A 22,483-nucleotide genomic window follows, 5' to 3' on the forward strand; every position below is an offset into this window, starting at 1 on the left:
CCCTCAGGCTCAGGCTCCTCCAGCTCCTCTGGGTACTCGGCTGCTGGCAGCTCCCGCTCCCCCTCCGGCTCCTCCAGTTCCTCTGGGTACTCGGCAGCAGGCAGTCCTGGCAGCCCCAGTCCGTCCTCCAGGTGAGGTTTCCACAGGTCCAGGGCCTCCCCTGGTGTGGCAGCAGGCTCTGAAGGGAGCAGCCCGCGGTCTGCGTCTGCCTCCCTCCCTGGTGCTGCCCTAACTGAGCTAAGGGCCCCGCCCTTTATACTTCCTGTTCCATCCCTCCCCTTCCGGGGGGTGGAGCGAGCTTGGGCTGGCCCCGCCCACTCAGGTTGAGGGAAAGGCACTTTACCCTCAGGGTCGGAGGGAAGCCACCCTGGCTCCCTACAGGGACACATCAGTTGGAAGTGACAGAGGAGGAGAGGGACCTCAGAGTATTGGTTGATCACAGGATGACTATGAGCCGCCAATGTGATATGGCCGTGAAAAAAGCTAATGCGGTCTTGGGATACATCAGGCGAGGTATTTCCAGTAAAGATAAGGAGGTGTTAGTACTGTTATACAAGGCACTGGTGAGACCTCATCTGGAATATTGTGTGCAGTTCTGGTCTCCCATGTTTAAGAAGGATGAATTCAAACTGGAACAGGTACAGAGAAGGACTATTAGGATGATCCAAGGAATGGAAAACCTGTCCTATGAAAGGAGACAAAAAGAGCTTGGCTTGTTTAGCCTAACCAAAAGAAGGCTGAGGGGAAATATGATTGCTCTTCATAAATATATCAGAGGGATAAATATCAGGGAAGGAGAGGAATTATTTAAGCTTAGTACCAATGTGGACACAAGAACAAATGGATATCAACTGGACACTAGGAAGTTTAGACTTGAAATTAGACGAAGGTTTCTAACCATTAGAGGAGTGAAGTTCTGGAACAGCCTTCCAAGGGGAGTAGTGGGGGCAAAAGACATATCTGGCTTCAAGACTAAGCTTGATAAGTTTATGGAGGGGTTGGTATGATGGGATAGCCTAATTTTGGCAATTAATTCACCTTTGATTATTAGCAGGTAAATATGCCCAATGGTCTGTGATGGGATGTTAGATGGGGTGGGATCTGAGTTACTACAGAGAATTCTTTCCTGGGTGCTGGCGGGTGAGTCTTGCCCACATGCTCAGGGTTTAACTGATCGCCATATTTGGGGTCGGGAAGGAATTTTCCTCCAGGGCAGATTGGCAGAGGCCCTGGAGGTTTTTCGCCTTCCTCTGCAGCATGGGGCACAGGTCACTTGCTGGAGGATTCTCTGCACCTTGAGGTCTTTAAACCACGATTTGAGGACTTCAATAACTCAGACATAGGTTAGGGGTTTGTTACAGGAGTGGGTAGGTGAGATTCTGTGGCCTGCGTTGTACAGGAGGTCAGACTAGGTGATTATAATGGTCCCTTTTGACCTTTGAGTCTATGAGACACCATTCCTGCCCATCCTGGCTAGTAGCCATTGATGGACCTATCCTCCATGAATTTATCTAGTTCTTTTTTTAAACCCTGTTATGGTCTTGGCCTTCACACCATCCTCTGGCAAGGAGTTCCATAGCCTGACTGTGCATTGTGTGAAGAAAACTTCCTTTTCTTTGTTTTAAACCTGCTGCCTACTAATTTCATTTGTTCTTGTGTTATGACAAGTAGTAAACAACACTTCCTTATCTACTTTCTATATACCAGTCATGATTTTATAGACCTCAATCATATCGCCCCTTAGCCGTCTCTTTCCCAACCTGAAAATTCCCAGTCTTATTAATTTCTCCTCATACGGAAGCCATTCCATACCCCTAATAATTTTAATTGCCCTTCTCTGAACCTTTTCTAATGCTAGTATATCTTTTTTGAGATGGGGCGACCACATCTGCACACAGTATTCAAGATGTGGGTGCACCATGGATTTATATAGAGGCAACATGATATTTTCTGTCCTATTATCTATCCCTTTCTTAATTATTTCAACATTCTGTTCGCTTTTTTGACTGCCGCTGCACATTGAGTGGATGTTTTCAGAGAACTATCCAGAATGACTCCAAGATCTCTTTTACACTTCATTTGCCAGAGTTTATGCTCCTTTCTATTTTCCTCACTAAGATTTAACTTCCACTTTTTAAAGGATGCCTTTTTGCCTCTCACTGCTTCTTTTACTTTGTTAGTTAGCCATGGTGTCTCTTTTTTTAATTTGGGGTATACATTTAACTTGAGTCTCTATTATGGTGTCTTTAAAAAGTTTCCAAGCAGCTTGCATAGATTTCACTTTTGGTGCTGTACCCTTTAATTTCTCTTTAACTAGCTTCCTGATTTTTATGTAGTTCCCCTTTCGTGAAATTAAATGCTACAGTGTTGGGCCACTATGGTGTTTTTCCTGCCACAAGGATATTAAATTTAATTATATTATGGTCACTATTACCAAGCGGTCCAGCTATATTCACCTCTTGGACCAGATCCTGTGTCCACTTAGGACTAAATCAAGAATTGCCTCTCCCCTTGTGGGTTCCAGGACCAGCTGCTCCAAGAAGCAGTCATTTAAGGTGTCAAGAAACTTTATCTCTGCATCCCGTCCTGAGGTGACATGTACCCAGTCAATATGGGGATAATTGAAATCCCTCATTATTAATTATCATTGAGTTTTTTATTTTAATAGCCTCTCTAATCTCCCTGAGCATTTCACAGTCACTATCACCATCCTGGTCAGGTGGTCAGTAATATATCCCTACTGCTATATTCTTATTATTATAGCAAGGAAGATTCTATGGTACAGTTTGATTCATTTACGATTTTTATTTCATTTGATTCTACGCTTTCTTTCACATATAATGCCACTCCCCCACCAGCACGACCTGTTCTGTCCTTCCGATATTTGTACCCTGGTATTACTGGTTTCAGAGTAGCAGCCGGGTTAGTCTGTATCCGCAAAAAGAAGAACAGGAGTACTTGCATCCGAAGAAGTGGGCTGTAGTCCTCGAAAGCTTATGCTCTAATAAATTTGTTAGTCTCTAAGGTGCCACAAGTACTCCTGGTATTACTGTATCCCATTGATTAGCCTCATTCCACCAAGTTTCTGTGATGCCTATTATATCAATATCCTCATTTAATACGAGGCACTCTACTTCACCCATTTTATTATTTAGACTTCTAGCATTGGTATATAAGCACTTTAAAAACTTGTCTCCTTTTAGCTGTCTGCCATTACACAATGTAATTGAATGGGACTTGTCATAACTATAAAGGGAAGGGTAACAGCTCTCCTGTGTACAGTACTATAAAATCCCTCCTGGCCAGAGACTCCAAAATCCTTTTCCCTGTAAAGGGTTAAGAAGCTCAGGTAACCTGGCTGACACCTGACCCAAAGGACCAATAAGGGGACAAGATACTTTCAAGTCTTGGGGGAGGGGGGGAAGGCTTTTGTTTGTGCTCTTTGTTTTGGGGGGTTGTTCGCTCTTGGGACTAAGAGGGACCAGACATCAATCCAGGCTCTCCACATCTTTCTGAACAAGTCTCTCATATTTCAAACTTGTAAGTAAACAGCCAGGCAAGGCGTGTTAGTTTACCTTTGTTTTCTCAACTTGTAAATGTACTTTTTACTAGGGTGTTTACCTCTGTTTGCTGTAACTTTGAACCTAAGGCTAGAGGGGGGTCCTCTGGGCTCTTTAAGTTTGATTACCCTGTAAAGTTATTTTCCATCCTGATTTTACAGAGATGATTTTTACCTTTTTTCTTTACTTAAAAGCCTTCTTTTTAAGAACCTGATTGATTTTTCCTTGTGTTTAGATCCAAGGGGGTTGGATCTTGATCCACCAGGAGTTGGTGGGAGGAAGGAGGGGGGATGGTTAATTTCTCCTTGTTTTAAGATCCAAGGGGTTTGGATCTGTATTCACCAGGGAATTGGTGAAGAGTCTCTCAAGGCTACCCAGGGAAGGGAATTAGCATCGAGAGTGGTGGCAGCGGACCAGATCTAAGCTGGTAGTTAAGCTTAGAAGTTTTCATGCAGGCCCCCACATTTGTACCCTAAAGTTCAGAGTGGGGAAGCAGCCTTGACAGGACTTTTTATTATTTGACTGTTTCTGATCTTTTATTATTTGACTGCCTGTACTTTATCATTTTCCATCCTCTCGTACTCACTAGGACATAGAGATTCTCTATTAATAGATCCGCCCCTAAGGGATGTCCGAACCACGTGCTCCTCTGCACCTATTGGCTTTCCCCAGCCCTTAGTTTAAAAACTGTTCTACAATCTTTTTAATGTTAAGTGACAGCAATCTGGTTCCATTTTGGTTTAGGTGGAGCCCATCCTTCCTGTAGAGGTTCCCCCTTTCCCAAAAGTTTCCCCAGTTCCTAATAAATCTAAACCCCTCCTCCCTATACCATCATCTCAACCATGCATTGAGACTCTGCAGTTCTGCCTGTCTAACTGGCCCTGCACGTAGAACTGGGAGCATCTCAGAGAATGCTACCATGGAGGTCCTGGACTTCAATCTCTTACCTAGCAGCCTAAATTTGGCCTCCAAGATCTCTCTCATATCCTTCCCTATGTCCCTACATGTACCATGACCACCAGCTCCTCACCAGCACTACACATAAGCCTATCTAGATGTCGAGAGATCCGCAACCTTCGCACCAGGCAGGCAAGTCACCATGCAGGAAATTGGAAAAAACAGAAAGCTGGCAGCTGAAAGAGGCTGCAGTGAGGGAGCCAGCAGCCACTCTCTGCACATTAGAGAGGGAAGCAAGGAAAACAAGCGGGAGAGGGTGTACAAAAGACTCAGGGAAAGGGCAGAAAGGTTTAAGAGGTGCAGACCTTGGTTGCTCATTATAGGGTCCCTGAGCTGAAATCTAGAGTAGAGGGCCGGCCCGGGTTCCCCTACCAGCTACTAGGGAAGTGGTGCAGACCAGGCAATGGATGGGAAAACAGTGCTGGAGACATTGTTCATGGAGAGACTTTAATAGCTGGCAAAACATATAGTGACCTGGCTAGAGAGCCAAACCACAGAGAGAGAGCACCCAGAGTGGCAGAGAGTGGGAGACAGAGGCAGCAGGGTGTGCAATGAGCTGCAGAAGTAGGCACTGGATCTGGAAAGAGCTAATCCCCAGAGCAGTCAGGAGGAGGCCCCCTAGTGGTGAGTGAACCTGGTGACAACTTGGTGGAAATGCAGGCACTCGGGGAACATAAGAGATTGGGCAGGATGAGCACCCCTAGTACAAGCGGTGAATGGACTCCATGACAGCAATAGATTACATACCAAAGTTAGTAGTTCTGCAAGTTCATATTTGACTTCCATCTGAAGTCTTGGGTTCCTGGGGACTTATTACTTTTTAATTTATCAATTTGTTCCAACACCTCCTATATTGCCTTCTTAATCTGGGACAGTTCCTCCGATTTGTCACCTAAAAAGAATAGGTCAGGTGTGGGAATCTCTTTTTCATTCTTTTGCAGTGAAGACAGGTGCGAAGAATTCATTTAGCTTATTTGCAATAGCTTTCTCTTCCTTGATTGCTCCTGTAACACTAGATTATCCAGTGGCCACATCTCATTGTTTGGCAGGCTTCCTGCTTCTCATGTACTTGAAAATTTTTTTACTGTTTGCTTTTGTGTCTTTTGCTACCTGCTCTTAATTCTTTTCTGGCCTGCCTAATTCTACTCTTAAACTTGACTTGCCAGAGTTTATGATCCTTTCTATTTTCCTCTGTAGGATTTGACTTCCCGTTTTTAAAGAATGGCTTTTTGTCTCTAACCACCTCTCTTATTTGGTTATTATGCCATGATGGAATTTTTTTGATCCTTTTACAGTTTTTTTTATTTGGGGTATACATACAGTTTGAGCCTCTATTATGGTGTTTCTAAAAAGTTTCCATGTTTAGGCCACTGTGTCCAGTTAGTATTCTAAACAAAATAATTAGGGCTGTCAAGCGATTAAAAAATTAATTGTGATTAATTGCACTGTTAAACATTAATAGAATACCATTTATTGAAATGTTTTTGGATGTTTTCTACATTTTCAAATATATTTATTTCAATTACAACACAGAATACAAAGTATGCAGTGTTCACTTTATATTTATTTTTTATTACAAATACTTGCACTGTTAAAAAACAAAAGAAAAAGTATTTTCAATTCACCTAATACAAGTACTGTAGAGCAAGCACTTTATCATGAAAGTGCAACTTACACATGTAGAATTATGTACAAAAAAACTGCACTCAAAAATAAAACAATGTAAAATTTTAGAACCTACAATTCCACTCAGTCCTACTTCTTGTTCAGCCAATTGCTCAGAAGAACAAATTTGTTTACATTTGCAAGAGATAATGCTGCCGCTTCTTGTTTACAATGTCACCTGAAAGTGAGAACAGGCGTGCGCATGGCACTATTGTAGCCAGCATCGTAAGATATTTATGTGCCGGATGCACTAAAGATTCATGTTCGCCTTCATGCTTCAACCACCATTCTGGGGGACATGGGTCCATACTGATGACGGGTTCTGCTCAATAACAATCCAAAGCAGTACGGACTGATGCATCTTCATTTTCATTATCTGAGTCAGATGCCACCAGCAGAAGGTTGTTTTTCTTTTTTGGTGGTTTGGGTTCTGTAGTTTCTGCATCAGAATGTTGAACTTTTAAGATTTCTGTTTAGCATATCTGGCAAGTAAATACTTTGCAATGCCAGCTACAAAAGTGTCAATCAAATGCCTGTTCTCACTTTCTGGTGACATTGTAAATAAGAAGAAGGCAGCATTATCTCCTGTAAATGTAAACAAACTTGTTTGTCTCCTAGTGATTGTCTGAAAAAGTAGGACTGAGTGGACTTGTAGGCTCTGAAGTTTTACATTGTTTTGTTTTTGAGTGCAGTTATGTAACAAAAAAAATCTACATTTGTAAATTGCATTTTTACGACAGAGATTGCACTACAGTACTTGTATGAGGTGAATTGAAAAATAATATTTCTTTTGTTTATCATTTATACAGTGCAAATATTTATAATAAAAAATATACACATTGATTTCAGGTACAACCTAGAATACAATATATATAAAAATGTAGAAATACATCCAAAATATTTTATAAATTTCAATTGGTATTCTATTGTTTAACAGTGCGATTAAAACTGTGATTTATTTCTTTATTGCAATTAATTTTTTTGAATTAATCGCATGAGTTAACTGCGATTAATCGGCAGCCCTAAAAATCATTTCATTTTTCCTAACCAGGCCTTGAAGTATGTCATTATCCTAAACTCTAGGGCACAATTCAAAATCCTTCTGTCTCTTTTTATTTTTTTTGTTAGTCCAAAATTTTTGCCATTCCTCTTTTTTATATTTTTCTGTACTAGGCTTTCTGGAAGCATTTGTAGCTAATTTCTGTGCCATTTATTTCCCTCTTATCCTGATATGCTGTGGGATCCAAATCCCCAACTCTACTCTGTTATTGGAAACATAATTTCATTGACGAAATCATTTTACATACAGAGACACCCTTTTTTTTATCACCGTAAATCCTGAGATTGAGTTTAAAAAAATGACTCTCTCTGTTGGGCATTCATCCCAGATCCAATTTAATGCTTGTATTATTGCTACTAGTTTGGCTGTCATGATAGCTGCAAAATCAGATATTCTTTTAGATATACAAATTCCAAATTTTGGTGTACAATATTTTGCCCCTACTACTTCTGTTTTTTTCTTGTTTGGACCCATCTGTATATATTTCACAAAACTGACTAGTTTTCATCTATATATTGGTACACTTCATTTTTAATACCTACTGTCACTTTTTTCCCCTTGAGTTTATAAAATAAATCTCAATCCACATTTGGACTTTTCATCCACAACCAATTTTCCCAAGACTAAAAGTTTTGACTGAGTTTAGCTTTTCCTTTCAACTTCTACATCCACATTTTAACTCAAACGGCATTGGAGGTCTAACAAGTTGTACTATAGTTCATCTATTGAATTCCCAGCAATCCTCACATTTATTGGGTACTTTCATCATTGCAACCAAGGCTGGTGGAAGCCAGAGAGGGCTGTGGGGCTGTAGACAGGATGCTGGGGTCAGAGCTGCTGAACTGGAGCTGTCTAGTACACACATATTCAGGGTGTGACCTGCATGTTGGTAGGCTGATTCTCAGCAGCCCAGGTTGGCAGCTATAGCAGCAAAGCATTGTGGGGCACTCAGGGTTGCAGGGTAGTGGTGACACAACCCCCCACTGATGTGTATTGCCCCCAAAACCGATGACAGGCACTGACTTCCTAATACTCTGTCTTTTCACATGCTTTTCCTTCTCTCATCACGGCTCAGTTCCAATGGCATCCTATACATCACCCCCTTTGCTCCAGGAACCTACTTTCATAGCTGGCAACTTATTTTAGCTCTCCCTAGCATTGCAGTTTTTAGCAGTTCATCAACCTGCTCTTTGTTCTTACATTCAGCTAAAAGATCCACATCTTGTAACCCAGTCAGCTACTTTCACAGGGTCACCTGCTCTCATTGTTTTGGCAAGGAAGTCTTATTTATGACAGTTCAGGTTAGTTCCTTCCTCAGATTTGCTTTTTTGCTGGTATCATCATCTGAGTTTGCTTCTATTTTATTTTTCTTTTCTACTTGGATCCATTTTCCCTCCCTACTAGGCTTTCCTTCACTTTCCAAAGTTACTTCATTTTAGGGTCAGAAAATATTCCATCTCCAGCCCTGCCTGCTTCTCTTCTCACCGCCAAGACCCCCTCTCCATCTAGCTCCCCCTCCTCTGGCCAGCAGGCAATCAGTTAATCAGCTTCCAGGTGCAGTGCATAACTAATTAGGTTCTGTCCGTTGCCTTACATGTGATGGGGAGGAAACCACATCACATATGCCCCCCACCCTTAAAAACCTTGCTCCAACCCCCAGTGAGGTCTACAAGCTGTGCTTCCACCGGATCATGTGCTTTATTGTTTCCACATCCCTCTTTAGCTGGCACACCTCCTGAAGCAATTGATCCTTCTCCTGGAGCGCCGCCAGCAAGTCTCCTCCATGTCTCTCAGCTGCAGATCGCACTCTTTGCATGATCTCATCTGTTTCTTGGGTCTCAGCTACATGTGTTACCAAGACTGCAGAGCCAGTTTTCGCCAGGGCCTCTGTATTCAGCTGACTTCAAGCTGCTTCCTCGCGGTGGTAACAATCCTGTCCCCCAGTTTCTCCCCATCTCCTACCAAGTAGGTCTTTTGGGTGGGTGTATGCTCTACTGCCATTAACGTTACATTCCCTTTCCCTGTCACTACTGCTTTTGTGCTGTGGGTTACCTAAACTCTTTCCTGTTCACTCATCTAGGATCCCTTTGTAGGGCCCATCCATTCTCCACCCACCAAAGTCATATGTGGTGGGCAGAGGTTGTCCCATAATTTCACTTCAACCCACAAGTCCTCACACTGGTGGGGTGGGGTGGGAGGGAATGACACACACTCTTCATTCTCACCCTCTTTGTTTTGTGGGGGGAGTTTGCTGGTGTCCCTCCTTCTCATGGTCTCCTGTTCTGCCAGCCTTCCAAGCTGCTCTTGGGGTCCCCCCTCGGCATTTCAGAGGCAGAAGTTCCAGTACCCGCTCGATCGCTTTTAATGAGCTTGGGTTAACTTTATCCCCTGCAGCTATTTCCTTTTCTTCTTCCTCCTTCGTCTCTTGGGGAATTCCCCTTTCTTTATTTTCTCTCTGGTTTGTGTTCTCCTGTGTGATCTTTTCTGACCTTTCTGTGCTTAATGGCTCTTTCCCTTAACCGTGTCATTCCTTCCCTCCAGGGTTTCCAGATGCCCCTTTGAATCCCTAATGGGAAGGGGTTCCAGGCTGTGCCTAACACAAGGAGATGGGTTAACCCATCCACTACCCCAGCCCGCTTCCATTTAAACTTCCCCTGAAATTCCAGGGGCACCTGTGCCACAGGGTAGCGTTTCTTACCCCCATTTATACATTCGAGCCTCACTCTTCCTCTGGGAAGTCTCCAGTGGGGTTTCACCAACTCATGCCTGATTAGTAAAAAGGCTGAGGCAATGTCTACCAGATCCCTTTGATAGCTCCTTCCCAATGTTATCGAAATGGTCAGTAACTTCCTTCTTCCTCCCTGCCCAGGAGTCCTGGCCCAACCACAGAATTCTGTAAACCCACACTCCATATACGGGCAGTCCCTTTTTATATGTCCCAGTCCTCCACACTTGTAACACACCATCACCTGAGACCCCACCGACGTTTCTCCAGCCTCTGCCCTCTTTTTCTCAGCGCCCTTTCCCGATGTAGCTTCTCTGATCTTCCTCCCTGGATCCAGACTCTTAAACTGCCGAGCCCTTCTGGGAATGTCTGCCTCTGCAAACTCCTCTGTTAGTTAACTGCCACATCTAGGGTGACCATTTGATGCCGCCTGACCCATAGTGGGGTCCTGTCTGGGAGATTCTGAAGGAACGGTTCAAGAATGACAGTGTCCATAATGTTGATCACATGTTGGGTGTCTGGCCTTGGCCAATGAGTGGCCCAGTCTGTCAGTTTTGGGCAAATGCCTGGGGCCATAGTCCTCCCGTCCATCCTGCGGCTTGAAATTTTTTGCCAGTACTTTTCTGCCAAGAGGTCCACCCAATCTAATACAGCTGCCTGAACCACTTCGTAGTCCCTTTCCCGCTTGTCACTGAGTGCCAGGTAGGCTGCCTGAGCTTCCCCCGTTCAACAGGGAGCTAGCCATAGGGCCCAGATTCCCTTATCCCGTCCTGTCCCCAGAGCCACTGTTCCAAATGAGACCAAAAATCCATTGGGGTCAACTGTGAGGTCCATCTTGCAGAGGCCAATCCCCTGTGCCCAGCTGCTGATCCCGGCACAGGACTCACCACACTTTGTAATAGCTGTTGTTGCATCAGGGATTCCTTCCTACATGCTTTTTAGTTCCTCAGCCTGACGGGTGAGCAAGGACTCTCTTCCCCAAATGGTGGGACAGCATGAAGGCCTGCAAGGTCTTCTGCATTTCCTTCTGCTCATCAACCTATTTTAAAGTTTCCTCCATCTCCTGGACTGCCAAACTTTTACACCATCTCGCCCGTCACGTTCTCCATTCACACGGAGAAAGGCAGGATCCCAGACAAGCCCCCACGTGTGATGGAGCACTCACTATGCCTGTCCTCTTTGCTTTCCACAGACCACTGAGACCTTTTCTTGCACAGATACCACTCTGAAGTTTATTTACATTGTCTCACTCCACCACCTTTTACATACCAGTGCAGTCACACTATTTACAGGCGTGCTCTACGCTACAAAACTGTGCACGTCTACGCTTAAAGTTGTCTCCTGCCAAGAGAAGCACCAACACAGTGACATCCCAAGCACTGCTGGACCATGGTCAATGAAGCATGGGTGTAGATGCTGAGTTACCTATGTCGACCATTACAGTCCTCCAGCCACTGTCCCACAATCCCCGACACTGACTGCTCTGGTCACAGTTGTGAACTCCACTGCCCAGAGGTCATGTAGACCAGAAGCCCTCCCTCCCCCCCACCCCTCTTTAAAACTCCTGTAAAGTTTTGAAATGCCTTTTCCTGGTTGTCCAGCTTGATGAGCACACCTAGCAGCTTTCCACTGCTGTGTGCAACTGCCCAGCTGCCGGTGCCAGCCGCATACTCCAGACACGCTCCTGCCTGGAGTAGACAGGAAACATTGGATCTCCTGTGCCTGTGGGGAGAAGTGGCTGTGCAAGTACAGCTCTGAACCAGCCATAGAAACATCGACATCTACAAGCAGATCGCTGGGGGGATGTAGGAGAAGGAGACTGGGACCAGCAGCAGTGCCACGTCAAAGCCAAGGAACTGCGGCAGGCACATGACAAGGCTAGGGAGGCCAACAATCGATTGGGTGCTGAGCCGTAGACAAGCTGCTTTCACAAAGAGCTGCACACCATGCCTGGCTGAGACCCCACCATGACCCCGCACACATGACCCCGCACACGACCCTGAGTCATAGGGTCCTGCCATGAATAGTAAGGAGGAGGCGGATGAGGAAGAGAACAGGTAACCAGAGGCTCCAGATGTGCCGCAAGCCAGGCCCAGTGTTCCCTCTAACTTTTCCCTCCCCTGTGTGGAATAAATTTCATTATGTGCACCACTATGGAGGTGAGGTGTGCACATATTGGTGCACATAACAAAAAACATGTGATTGGGGTGGGGCCAAGGGGTTCAGAGTGTGGGAGGGGGCTCAGGGCTAGGGCAGAGGATTTGGGGTGCAGGGGTGTGAGGGCTCAGGGTGCAGGCTTTGGGGTGGGGCCAAGGAATGGGGGGTTTGGGTGAAGGCTGCCCGGGGCTACAGTGGGCAGAGGACTCCCCCGACCTCTCTCTCCCCACAGCAGCACCTGGGTGGTGGGGGCGGTGCTTGTCTCTGCCGTGGCCGCTCAATGCCGAGGAATACGTTATTAGACTGGAACGGAACTGGGTAATAAGTGTAGGCTCTAGATTAAGTTTTATATTTTTCTTTTATCCGGAACCTTGTGTTTCCAATCCCCTTATTTGCCTTTAGTTTGGATTTTTGCCTTACGCCGAATTAAATACACTTCTAGTTGGTTTATTATAGCCAAGACCAAGTGCCTGACACTAAAGAGTGCGTTAAGCGGAGGGTAGGCTGGCGACCCCAGGGTGCACTGCTTCCCATCGAGGCAGCGGATGTAGAGAGTGGGTGCCCAGAAGACAAGGGAGTGGGCACTTCAGTGTAACAAGGTGGGTGCTGTGACGTTGTGCAGTCTATATAGTTTTATAAAAACTTAATATAATAAGTCAATATAATGTAACTGAGATGGTTTTAGAGAAAATACGGTAATAAGTGAATGTAACGTAACTGGGATATGCTTCATGCAAAAGGTCTCTTGTAAGGTATCATTACAAAGTTTATAATCTACTGAGTATGATCATCTGATTTGTATAAATGTACCACTCTTGTATCTAAAACTAGAAATATAAAATGTAACTCTGAGGGCCTATTGTAATTGTGTAAAGTGTGGACCATTAATGATGGTTTGGAATCTTGACGACTCCCATTGTCTGCAGATGGCTGTATTTACCTGTGAGTCTTCCTGTATATGTGTGTGCTGGCAAGTGAGTAATGAAGTCTTGCAGGTACATGTGATCATGTCGCCTGAACTGGAATCCATCTTTAACCTGGTGCTTTTCCAGTGAGGGGGGGTGGAAACCCAGAGAGACAAAGAGTTCCCGCCTTATGCAAAAGATATATAAAGGGGGGAAGAGAACAGAGAGGGAGAGAAGCCATCATGAAGAATCCCCTAGCTACCACCTGAGCTGCAACAAGAGCTGTACCAGGGGAAAGAATTGTGCCCAGGCCTGGAAGGTGTCCAGTCTGAGAAAAACTTACTGAAACATCTCTGAGGGTGAGATTATCTGTATTTAGTTTGATTAGACATAGATTTGCGCATTTTATTTTATTTTGCTTGGTGACTTACTTTGTTCTGTCTGTTACTACTTTGAACCACTTAAATCCTACTGTCTGTATTTAATAAAATCACTTTTTATTTAGTAATTTACTCAGAGTATGTATTAATACCTGGGGGAGCAAACAACTGTGCATATCTCTCTATCAGTGTTATAGAGGGCGAACAATTTATGAGTAAAACGGATTTATCTGGGTTTAGACCCCATTGGGAGTTGGGCATCTGAGTGCTAAAGACAAGCACACTACTGTGAGCTGTTTTCAGGTAAACTTGCAGCTTTGGGACAAGTGATTCAGACCCTGGATCTGTGTCTGGAGCCAGATGGGAGTGTCTGGCTCAGCAAGACAGGGTGCTGGAGTCCTGAGCTGGCAGGGAAAACAGAAGCAGGGGTAGTCTTGGCACATCGGGTGGCAGCTCCCAAGGGGGTTTCTGTGATCCAACCCATCACAGGTGCATTAACTGCTAGCTTGCAGAGGGAACACGTGGGGCTCGTAGAGCAGAGTGGTGTGCTTGTGCTGCCAGCAGCCGGCAGGTTTGGGAGAACTTCCCCTGATGGGCATAGCCAAGGCTCTCTCACGCTGCGTGCAGCTGATAGTGATTCACCCCAGACACCTCGGGAACCCCGACAGTGTCACAGTGAGATCCTGGAGAACCCGCTCCTAGCTAGCCCCTGGCTCCTTCCTGTGTCTGCACAGGGACATGAGCCACAGGTAGGGCAAATGGCTTCACCTCTGGCCCCTTGCGCCAGGCTGTGCATCCTTTCAGCATTCAGTGGGGTTTTTACCACACGGGGTTTGACAAGGGGTCTCTCATTCCCAGCATCTCTCCACCCAAGTAATGTCCCCCCAGTAACAAGTCTGAGCACACCGGACATGTGCACAGCGCCTGGGGTGGGAGCTCATCCTCCAGCTCACCCTTTAGCCCAGAGGAGATGGCTGTGAGATTGCTTTCCTCTGGAAGTTCAGTCACATAGCTCACTAGATGAGGCTGAGCTACAGGCAGCCTTCTTGGCTGGACACAGGATGACTGAGCCCCTCGGGCCTGGACACACCCCATCTTCTCCAGCCTAGAGCAGCGCACCCCTGTATGCTTGATTTTCCTGCAGATGCCACATGTCAGGTTTTTGGGATCCCTTGGAGTTGGTCTACCCGCATTGTCTATCACTCCTGGTTTCGATTTACTTGAATCCCACTTCTGGGGTGCCCCTGTGTGACCCCCCCTTTTGGGTCCCCAACTTGGTCCAGTCACCCTTTGGTTTTCTTCACTATGTGTCTTACCGTCCACAAACTCATATGCCAACTGGAATGTGCTACACAGATCCTCAGGCTTCTTGTCCACTAACCACATTCAAAACTCATGGAGACACATCTCACAGAGTTGCTCTAACCTCACCAGGTCATATAAACTTTCCAGCATAGTGGCACCTGCACCTTTATCCCCTTTGCAGAGATATTTCACCACCAGGACGGCAGTTTCCATATACAGTAAACCCTGGGTCTTTGCACATCCCAAAACCTTTTCCTATGAGCCACACATGTCAATTCAAGCTTATGCAGTAGAGCCCTTTTAACTGTTCATAGTTTCCAGTATCAACTCCACCCACCTGGCTATACACCTCTATCATTTTGGCACCGAGTAAGAGGGAAGACAGAGAAGACGGTCTGCAGGATCAACCTGGTTCCAGCCACAAGCCTCCTCAAAGGCAGTGAGGTAGGCATCTATACCGTCCCCGTCCCTCCCCATTAAGCTGGGCCAACCATTTGGTATCTGGGCTCCTATGGAACTGGCTTCCTGTGGTCTCTCCCACTTTCCCCCCTATGGGACTTCTTGCTTCTCCATACCCACTTCATGCTATCGCTGCTCTTCCTGGTTTTTCTTCTGCTTCTCCTCATGTTTACCCTTTTCTCTTGATCAGCTCGCTGCCTTTCACGGTATGCTAGTCTCTGTTCCTCCACCTAAAGCTCCTTTGCTTTCCACTCCAACTCCCACGGCTTCAACTCTAGCAAAGGGGGAACCAGATCATCAGGATGTCCCCCTGCTGCTGCTGTGGCCCTGGGACTCTCTCAAAATCCCACCTGGCTTTGGACCCTAATTCTTGATCTGATCATCCTTCCCCAGCCATGCAGTCGGCTGAGCCTTGTGTAACTTCCCAACACTGAACGCTCTCCCACCGCACAGCTCTGTGATGCTCTTCTTAGGGAGGTGGATATACTCCATTTTCTTCCTCTTTCCTTTGACTAGTCTTGTTTTTACTGCTGCAAATCACTTATTGCAAAATCCTCCTGTTGCATTCAGAATCCCGCCAGCCGCCACCAACTGTCATGGATCCTCCAGGTCTGTCCTATGCCTCAGCTTTTAAACAGTCTCTTAGAGGAACCCCTTCAGTGTGCCAAATCCCCAATGGGTCCCACGCTTCCCTCAGGGTAGGCCATGCAGCCTCAAGGCCTCCAAGACTGAGCCTCTGTGCTCCAGCTCTCCTGCCTTATACCATGAGCTGTACCCAGCAAGTCCAGCTGAGATAGTCTCCTGGTCAGAGACTGCTACGCTCTTCAGGGATTAATGCACCCAGCAAGTATCTGCAGTGATACCCGGCAGCCTTTTCAAAAAGAGTAGGGTTTATTAGTCAACTGGAACGCAGCATCGGCAAGTCCTTAGGTTAGCACAGAAAAGTAAAGATTAAGACATAATCCATACTGGCCAAAGCCCTTGAGCCACATTGCTGTAGGAACCCATTCGGTGTCCTTTCCGTGTATCTGTCCCTTTGTCTTAGCTACAGAAAAGCTCCCTGTTTCTGGGAGCCCAGTTCTTTCTGCTCCTCAGAACACGCTGAGTTCATGTGCGCTCCACCCAGACAAGCTGGGAACCTCTCATTGATAGGTGTCAAGTGTTCAGTCCTGGGGGTTACTGTGGACTCTGTATGGTCTTCCATTGATATGGGTTAGTCCCAGTCAGTGTCTTCATGAGCCATTTGTATCACCCTGTCACAGCTCTTAACACTCAGAGCAGAGCAACACCAAATACAGAGGGCTGTACTGGAATAACAGAAATGTTACCAAAATTTCCACATCTGTCACACACACACACTGGTCACAGCCCTTGGAGAGAAGCAAAGCACAGGGGCTGGACTTCAGGCCAGTGAACGCAATGAAGGGTGAGGGGACTGCAAGCCTCAAACCTTGGTCGAGATGCAGAGGCTCCTATGTCCCTGCCCACAGAGAGGTGATGGCTGGAGGCCTGGTACCTGAGAGGGCATTCCTTAAGCAGACTTTGGAGGGGGTCAAAGGTGTAGCTCCCCCAGACCTGTGACATCAGACAAGCAGTTTGGGGGGAATTAGGGCATATTAACCCCCCCTCCCCCGCCACAATGTCTGGGGCAGACTGGGGAATTAGACACTATAATTCAGGAGCAACAGACTCTAATTCCTCTGGAAAAGGAGAATGTGAAAAACAAGAACTGGGCCACATGGTCTCAGAAAGGACTGACTAAAAGATCCAAAAAGCCTGGAGGGAAGGCAGACCATGGCTGCTGGAGATGGGGGTGGGGAAGAGAAAAGACCTGGCAAGTCCCCAGAATTCTCACTGCCATCCTGTGACATCATCGACAAACAGTACATTTGTGCCGGGGCAGCGGTTGGCCTCTGGGATGGAGGAACGCAGCAAGGACTCAAAAATGGTGGCCAGGGTCGCAGTGGGTAGATACGGGGTAAGGGAGAGGGATTGCATGGGGGGCAATGAGTGGTGGACGAAGGACAAGAGTTTAATATTGGGGGGGGGGGGGAAACCTGTAAAATAAAGCAAAACTGAACAGAACTAAAACTGGAGCGTAGGCTCTGAAGCAACAAGGCCTGGGTAGGGATTCTGTGTGAAAGGCCTGGGATCCCCCACAGCTCCAGAGCCCCAAAACCTCTTCTCCTTCCCACTGACCCACCCTGCCCCCTTTCTGGGTGCCCTTCCTCTACACTCCCCTTCCCTTCCTCCCACTGCTCTCAGCCCTCCCCACCTGCTGGCACCCCAGCAATCTCTACTCCCCTTCTCCTCCCCTCCCACTGCTCCGTTTCCCTTTCGCCCATGAACTCCTGAGCGGCAACCTCCTACGCTTGCCTGTCAAAAGATGGGCTCATCTGACTGTCATGCCGTCCACGCACCACGTAGTTCCCCTGTTTACTGGACTGTATCAAGAATTGTACCAGCTGCACAAAGTCCCCTTCAAATGAGGAAAGAGGTGAAAGTTCTATTTATTCATTAGTTTTAATGCATCCAATGAGGATAAATTAAACTAAATTTTATAAATCATATATTTTAAAAAATGGCCAACATCAAATATACACACATCCAGAAATGACACTGGGGATGGACATAAGGCAAAAAGTGGGGAATGGAAACCTGTCAAAAATTACAGGCTGAGTAAAGGCCTGGAGTTACTACTACTCGGGTTCTGTAGAGACCCTACAGCTTCTATTACCAAGAGTACAGGAATCCTTACCCAGTGAGGCCACAGTGGCATAGTTCTCCTGCATGACCTCCCTGTAGAGGGCTCTCTGAGCAGGGTCTAGCAGAGCCCATTCCCCCTCTGTGAAGTACACAGCCAGCTCCTCAAAGGTCACAGGCCCCTGAAAGAACAAGAGTCGCCCACTCAGTACCTGCTGCCCAGTGACAACACCAGTATTCACAGGAGAGCAGGGCCAGTAAAATAAATAAATGAATAAAAAGAAATCTGATGAGGTTCAACAAGGACAAGTGCAGAGTCCTGCACTTAGGAAGGAAGAATCCCAGGCACTGCTACAGGCTGGGGACCGACCGGCTCAGCAGCAATTCTGCAGAAAAGGACCTGGGGATTACAGTGGACAAGAAGCTGGATATGAGTCAGCAGTGTGCCCTTGTTGCCAAGAAGGCCAACAGCATATTGGGCTGTATTAGTAGGAGCACTGCCAGCAGATCGAGTTAAGTGATTATTCCCCTCTATTCAGCACTGGTGAGGCCACACCTGCAGTATTGCGTCCAGTTTTGGTCCCTCCACTACAGAAGGGATGTGGACAGATTGGAGAGAGTCAAGCGGAGGGCAACGAAACAGTTTAGGGGGCTGGGGCACGTGACTTACGAGGAGAGGCTGAAGGAACTGGGGTTATTTAGTCTGCAGAAGAGAAGTGGGGGAGGGATATCTCAGTGGTTTGAGCATTAGCCTGCTAAACCCAGGGTTGTGAGTTCAATCCTTGAGGGGGCCATTTAGGGAACTGGGGTAAAAATCTGTCTGGGGATTAGTCTTGCTTTGAGCAGGGAGTTGGACTAGATGACTTCCTGAGGTCTCTTCCAAATCTAATATTCTATGATTCTGGGAAGGATACAGTAGCAGACTCCAATCCCTGTCCCACTCAGAGCAGCCAAGAAGCACCTGGGTGAGGGGAGAAAGAGAGAACCCCTTCTCCCTGTCAGCAGACACAGGGAGCAAGGTCCTTCACATTTATCACACACCTATTAACCAGGGGCTGGTACAGGAGAGGGAATCCCAAAACCCTAACCATAAAAACACAATATCTAACAAATAGAGGAAAGGGGAAATTGACAGTAAAGAATATAAGTCAGCAGCTTGGAATTGTAGAAAATTCATGAGGACAAAAGGGGAAATCTATGGCCAGCTGAGTTAAGGACAATACAAAGGATTTTTAAAAGTATATTAACAACAAAGTATCCTAACAATGGCATTAGTCCATTACTATGATAGAATTATCAGTAATAATACAGAGAAGGCAAAAGTGTTCAGTGAATACATTTGTTCTTTACTGGGGAAAAAAACAAACAGATGATAATGACACTCTTTATATTCCAGTAACAATTCATGAGGATGTTAAACAGCAGCTACTAAAGTTAGACATTTTTAAAATCAGCAGGTCCAGATAACTTGCATCCAGGAGTTTTAAAAGAAATGGCTGAGGAGCTCACTGGAAATATATCTCATAGAGCTGGAAGGGACCCCATAAGGTCATCAAGTCCAGCCCCCTGCCTTCACTAGCAGGACTAATTTTGCCCCAGATCCCTAAGTGGCCCCCTCAAGGATTGAACTCAGAACACTGGGTTTAGCAGGCCAATGCTCAAACCACTGAGCTATCCCTCCCACACTGGATCAGTGCTGTTGATTTTCAATGGGTCTTGCAACATTGGGAAAACTCCAGAAGAATGGAATAAAGATAGTTCTGTGCCAATATTCAGAACGTGAAAAGGGGATGATCAGGTAATTATAGGACTGTCCATCTGACATTGATACCAGGCAAGATAATGGAGCACCTGATAATTGTACTGATAAAAGACTGAAGGAGGGTAATACAATTAAAAACAATCAACATAGGTTTAGATCCTCGCAAACTAACTGCATATTTTTTTGGATGAGATTAGAAGTTTGGTTGATAAAGGTAATAGCACTGATGTAATATATGTAGACATCTGTAAGGCATTTGACTTGGTACAGAATGATTTTGGTACAGAACAATTCAAAATTAACATTGCACACATGACATACATTAAAAAGTGGCTAACTGATAGGTCTCAAAATGCAACTGTAAGTGGGGAACCATGGTTGAGTAGATGTGTGTCTAGTGGGGTCTCACAGGGATCGATTCTTGGCCCTGTGCTATTTAACGTTTTTATCAATGACCTGGAAGAAAACATAAAATTGTCATTGATAAAGTTTGCAGATGACACAAAGATTGGGGGAGCAGCAAATAACAAAGTGTATCGGTAGGTTCAGGCTCCAGCACTGGGAGTCTGGGAAGCTTTCCCAGTTCTGGCCAGGGGGGTTATTTCCTGTTCCACAAACAGGAAAAGTCCCACTCCCAACCCCCATGAGGCTGTTCCTCAAACGCAAGCCCCAGAGTCAACTAGTTCCAGCAGGATGGTCACACCGTGACCCCTCCCTTTCTCTACCTTGTGTATTTCCTGCCCCCCTCCTCCCACCTCCAGCAGCTCCCATCCTCTTGTGCATTTACTGCCCCTCTCCCTCCCATCAGAACCCACCACCAGCTTCCAGACAATCCCTTACCTGAGCCGGCTCCACTGACGCCATTTCCTTTCCCCTGGGAGGATGAGATGATCCGGAGCAAAATGTGGATGTTATTCTGCAGCCTGTCAGGGCGAGAAGGGCAGTTGGAGTGATTTCAGAAGGGGTTTTGTCCATTTCACATTCTCCATTCATCCCAGGTGTTCTCCCTGCAAACAGACATTCCAGGTTCTGCTGAAACTGAGAAACACGTAGGGTACATCTATACCAGACCGATACAGCTTTGGATTTCCTACTTTTGAGAGGTTTGAGTATTGCTGAACTCGACATGCTGGAAGGGCTCAAGACAGCACTGGGCACCCTTAGCGCTGCATTAATGAAGTTATCAGGGAAAATGGATTTTCAATAAACAAACAGAAAAGGATGGTTCCCCGCCCCACCGGCCATTCACACACCCTGGGCCTGGCAACTTGAAGAGGGGAAAGGAAGGGAGATGGAGCGGGCGGTTCCCTGGCAGTGGGAGGGGGTAGCAGCAGGGGATGACTGACAGTGGGGTTGGGGGTAGCAGGGTTCTAGGTAACCTGGGGCTGGGCAGTCTCCATGTGGGAGATTTGCTTCTCCCTTTCCCTCCAGTGCCCCTTCCATGCCCTGTTGCCAGCAGAGAATGGCCAACCTGGGGAATGGCTCAGAGCAACAATTCCCTACCAAACAAGGACAAAGCACTGCAGATACAAGGGGTAGGAAAGACCCCAAACCTGAGGAGATTTTAAATTGACACCGGAGAAGATGGGGCAAAAGCTGAATGGAGAAATTATCAATAATTTGAGAGAAAAGAAGGAAAAATTGACATAGATTTTATATCCATATTTGATAATTACAGAGAAATGCGACAGAATTGGAGAGGATTTTATAAATCTTTCAGAGGGAAGTGGCAAAATCAGAGGGGATTTCAAGCTCTCCCGCCCCGCCATAATTTCCTGACTGCTCCCAACTCACACTGTCTCTCCCTCCATCTCTGTCTTTCCCCCACCCTCCCCTGCCTCGCACCACCATGCCCCAGACACACAAAGGGGAACCCCACGGAGCCGGTCTCTTCCCCTCCTCAATCCCCAGTTTTGCCACTGGGCAGATCCTGGCAGGAGATCAATGGCTTCAGTGCTGTTAAGGCAGCTTGGATCCCGCCCACAGGTGCATTACCAACAAGTAGCAGATTCCCAGGGGCTGTGAGATCCGAGGGTCCTGGTGACATTTGTGCAGTCACTTTTCTGACCATCCCCAGGATCTCTCTCAGTCACCTGGAGTCTCCGGCTCAGCAGTTGGGGTTGGCTAGAGCCTATGGATGCCTTAGGAGGCTAGTTCCTGCCACTGGAGGAAGTACCTGCCTGGACTGGGAACGGAGGAGGCTTTAATGAAGGTCTCTCCACAGCACAGACCCTGTTGAGGAGCTCTGCCTGGGCTCCCAGATCACAGGGGTGGCGACACCATCACACCCAAGAAACTCAACCCTGATTTCTTGAGTAAAGAGAGCCAGAGAGAGCAGCTTCACCTCCCTTAGCAACAGCCAGAGCCCTCTGGTGACAGCAGCTAAGGATCTTATTGGCTCCCATGTTAATCTAGAGTCACTCCTTTTCCTTCCTTGAAGCAACTCTGGAGTCAATGAGACCAGAAATGTGACATCGGGGAGAGGAAGATGCCAAAATCTGTTTAAACACATCCTGGGAAGGAAGGTTCCACGCCTTCCCCTGCTCCCCACATCTGGGGCAAGGATTCAGGGCAACTATCTTCCCTCCAAACCCTGAACATCCTACTGTTCCGATGGGGAAGAGAAACAAAATTTGTGGTGATTTTTGATAAATGGAGAGAAAGTTATCATTGCCCCCGACCGGCCATTCACACAGCCCTGGGCAATGCTGTTTTAACAGGAGACAGGAGAGGATGGAGGAGCCAGAAGATTCAATAAACTTCCATGCCCTATCACGGGCTAATAATGGCTGCGATGGACCCACTCCAGAGGTGGCTGGTCTCAGCACTGCAGGAAGAGACCCCT

At 46.5% G+C, this 22,483-nt stretch overlaps 1 protein-coding gene across 17 annotated transcripts in view; it reads right to left on the reverse strand.

Annotated features, from left to right (window-relative positions):
* Positions 1–22,483, reverse strand: part of LOC101931742 (zinc finger protein 271-like) — a 63,155-nt gene that overhangs the window by 35,385 nt on the left and 5,287 nt on the right. For 5 of the 17 annotated variants that reach the window (XR_010591383.1, XR_010591381.1, XM_065561102.1 and 2 more), the window contains exons 2-3: positions 20,479–20,645; positions 17,932–18,058 (exon numbers count right to left, since the gene is read on the reverse strand). Coding sequence is in view for 10 of the 17 variants with exons in the window: in XM_065561102.1 (XP_065417174.1) it covers positions 17,932–18,058; positions 20,479–20,645 (294 nt within the window). In the remaining 7 variants the exon portion in view is untranslated. Of the gene's footprint in view, positions 1–17,931; positions 18,059–19,201; positions 20,095–20,478; positions 20,677–22,483 lie in introns of those variants that run through there. The other 12 variants (XM_065561101.1, XM_042845633.2, XM_065561106.1 and 9 more) reach the window with 7 other exon arrangements.

The sequence above is a fragment of the Chrysemys picta genome, chromosome 11 (assembly GCF_011386835.1).
Source record: "Chrysemys picta bellii isolate R12L10 chromosome 11, ASM1138683v2, whole genome shotgun sequence".
NCBI classification, from domain to species: domain Eukaryota; kingdom Metazoa; phylum Chordata; order Testudines; family Emydidae; genus Chrysemys; species Chrysemys picta.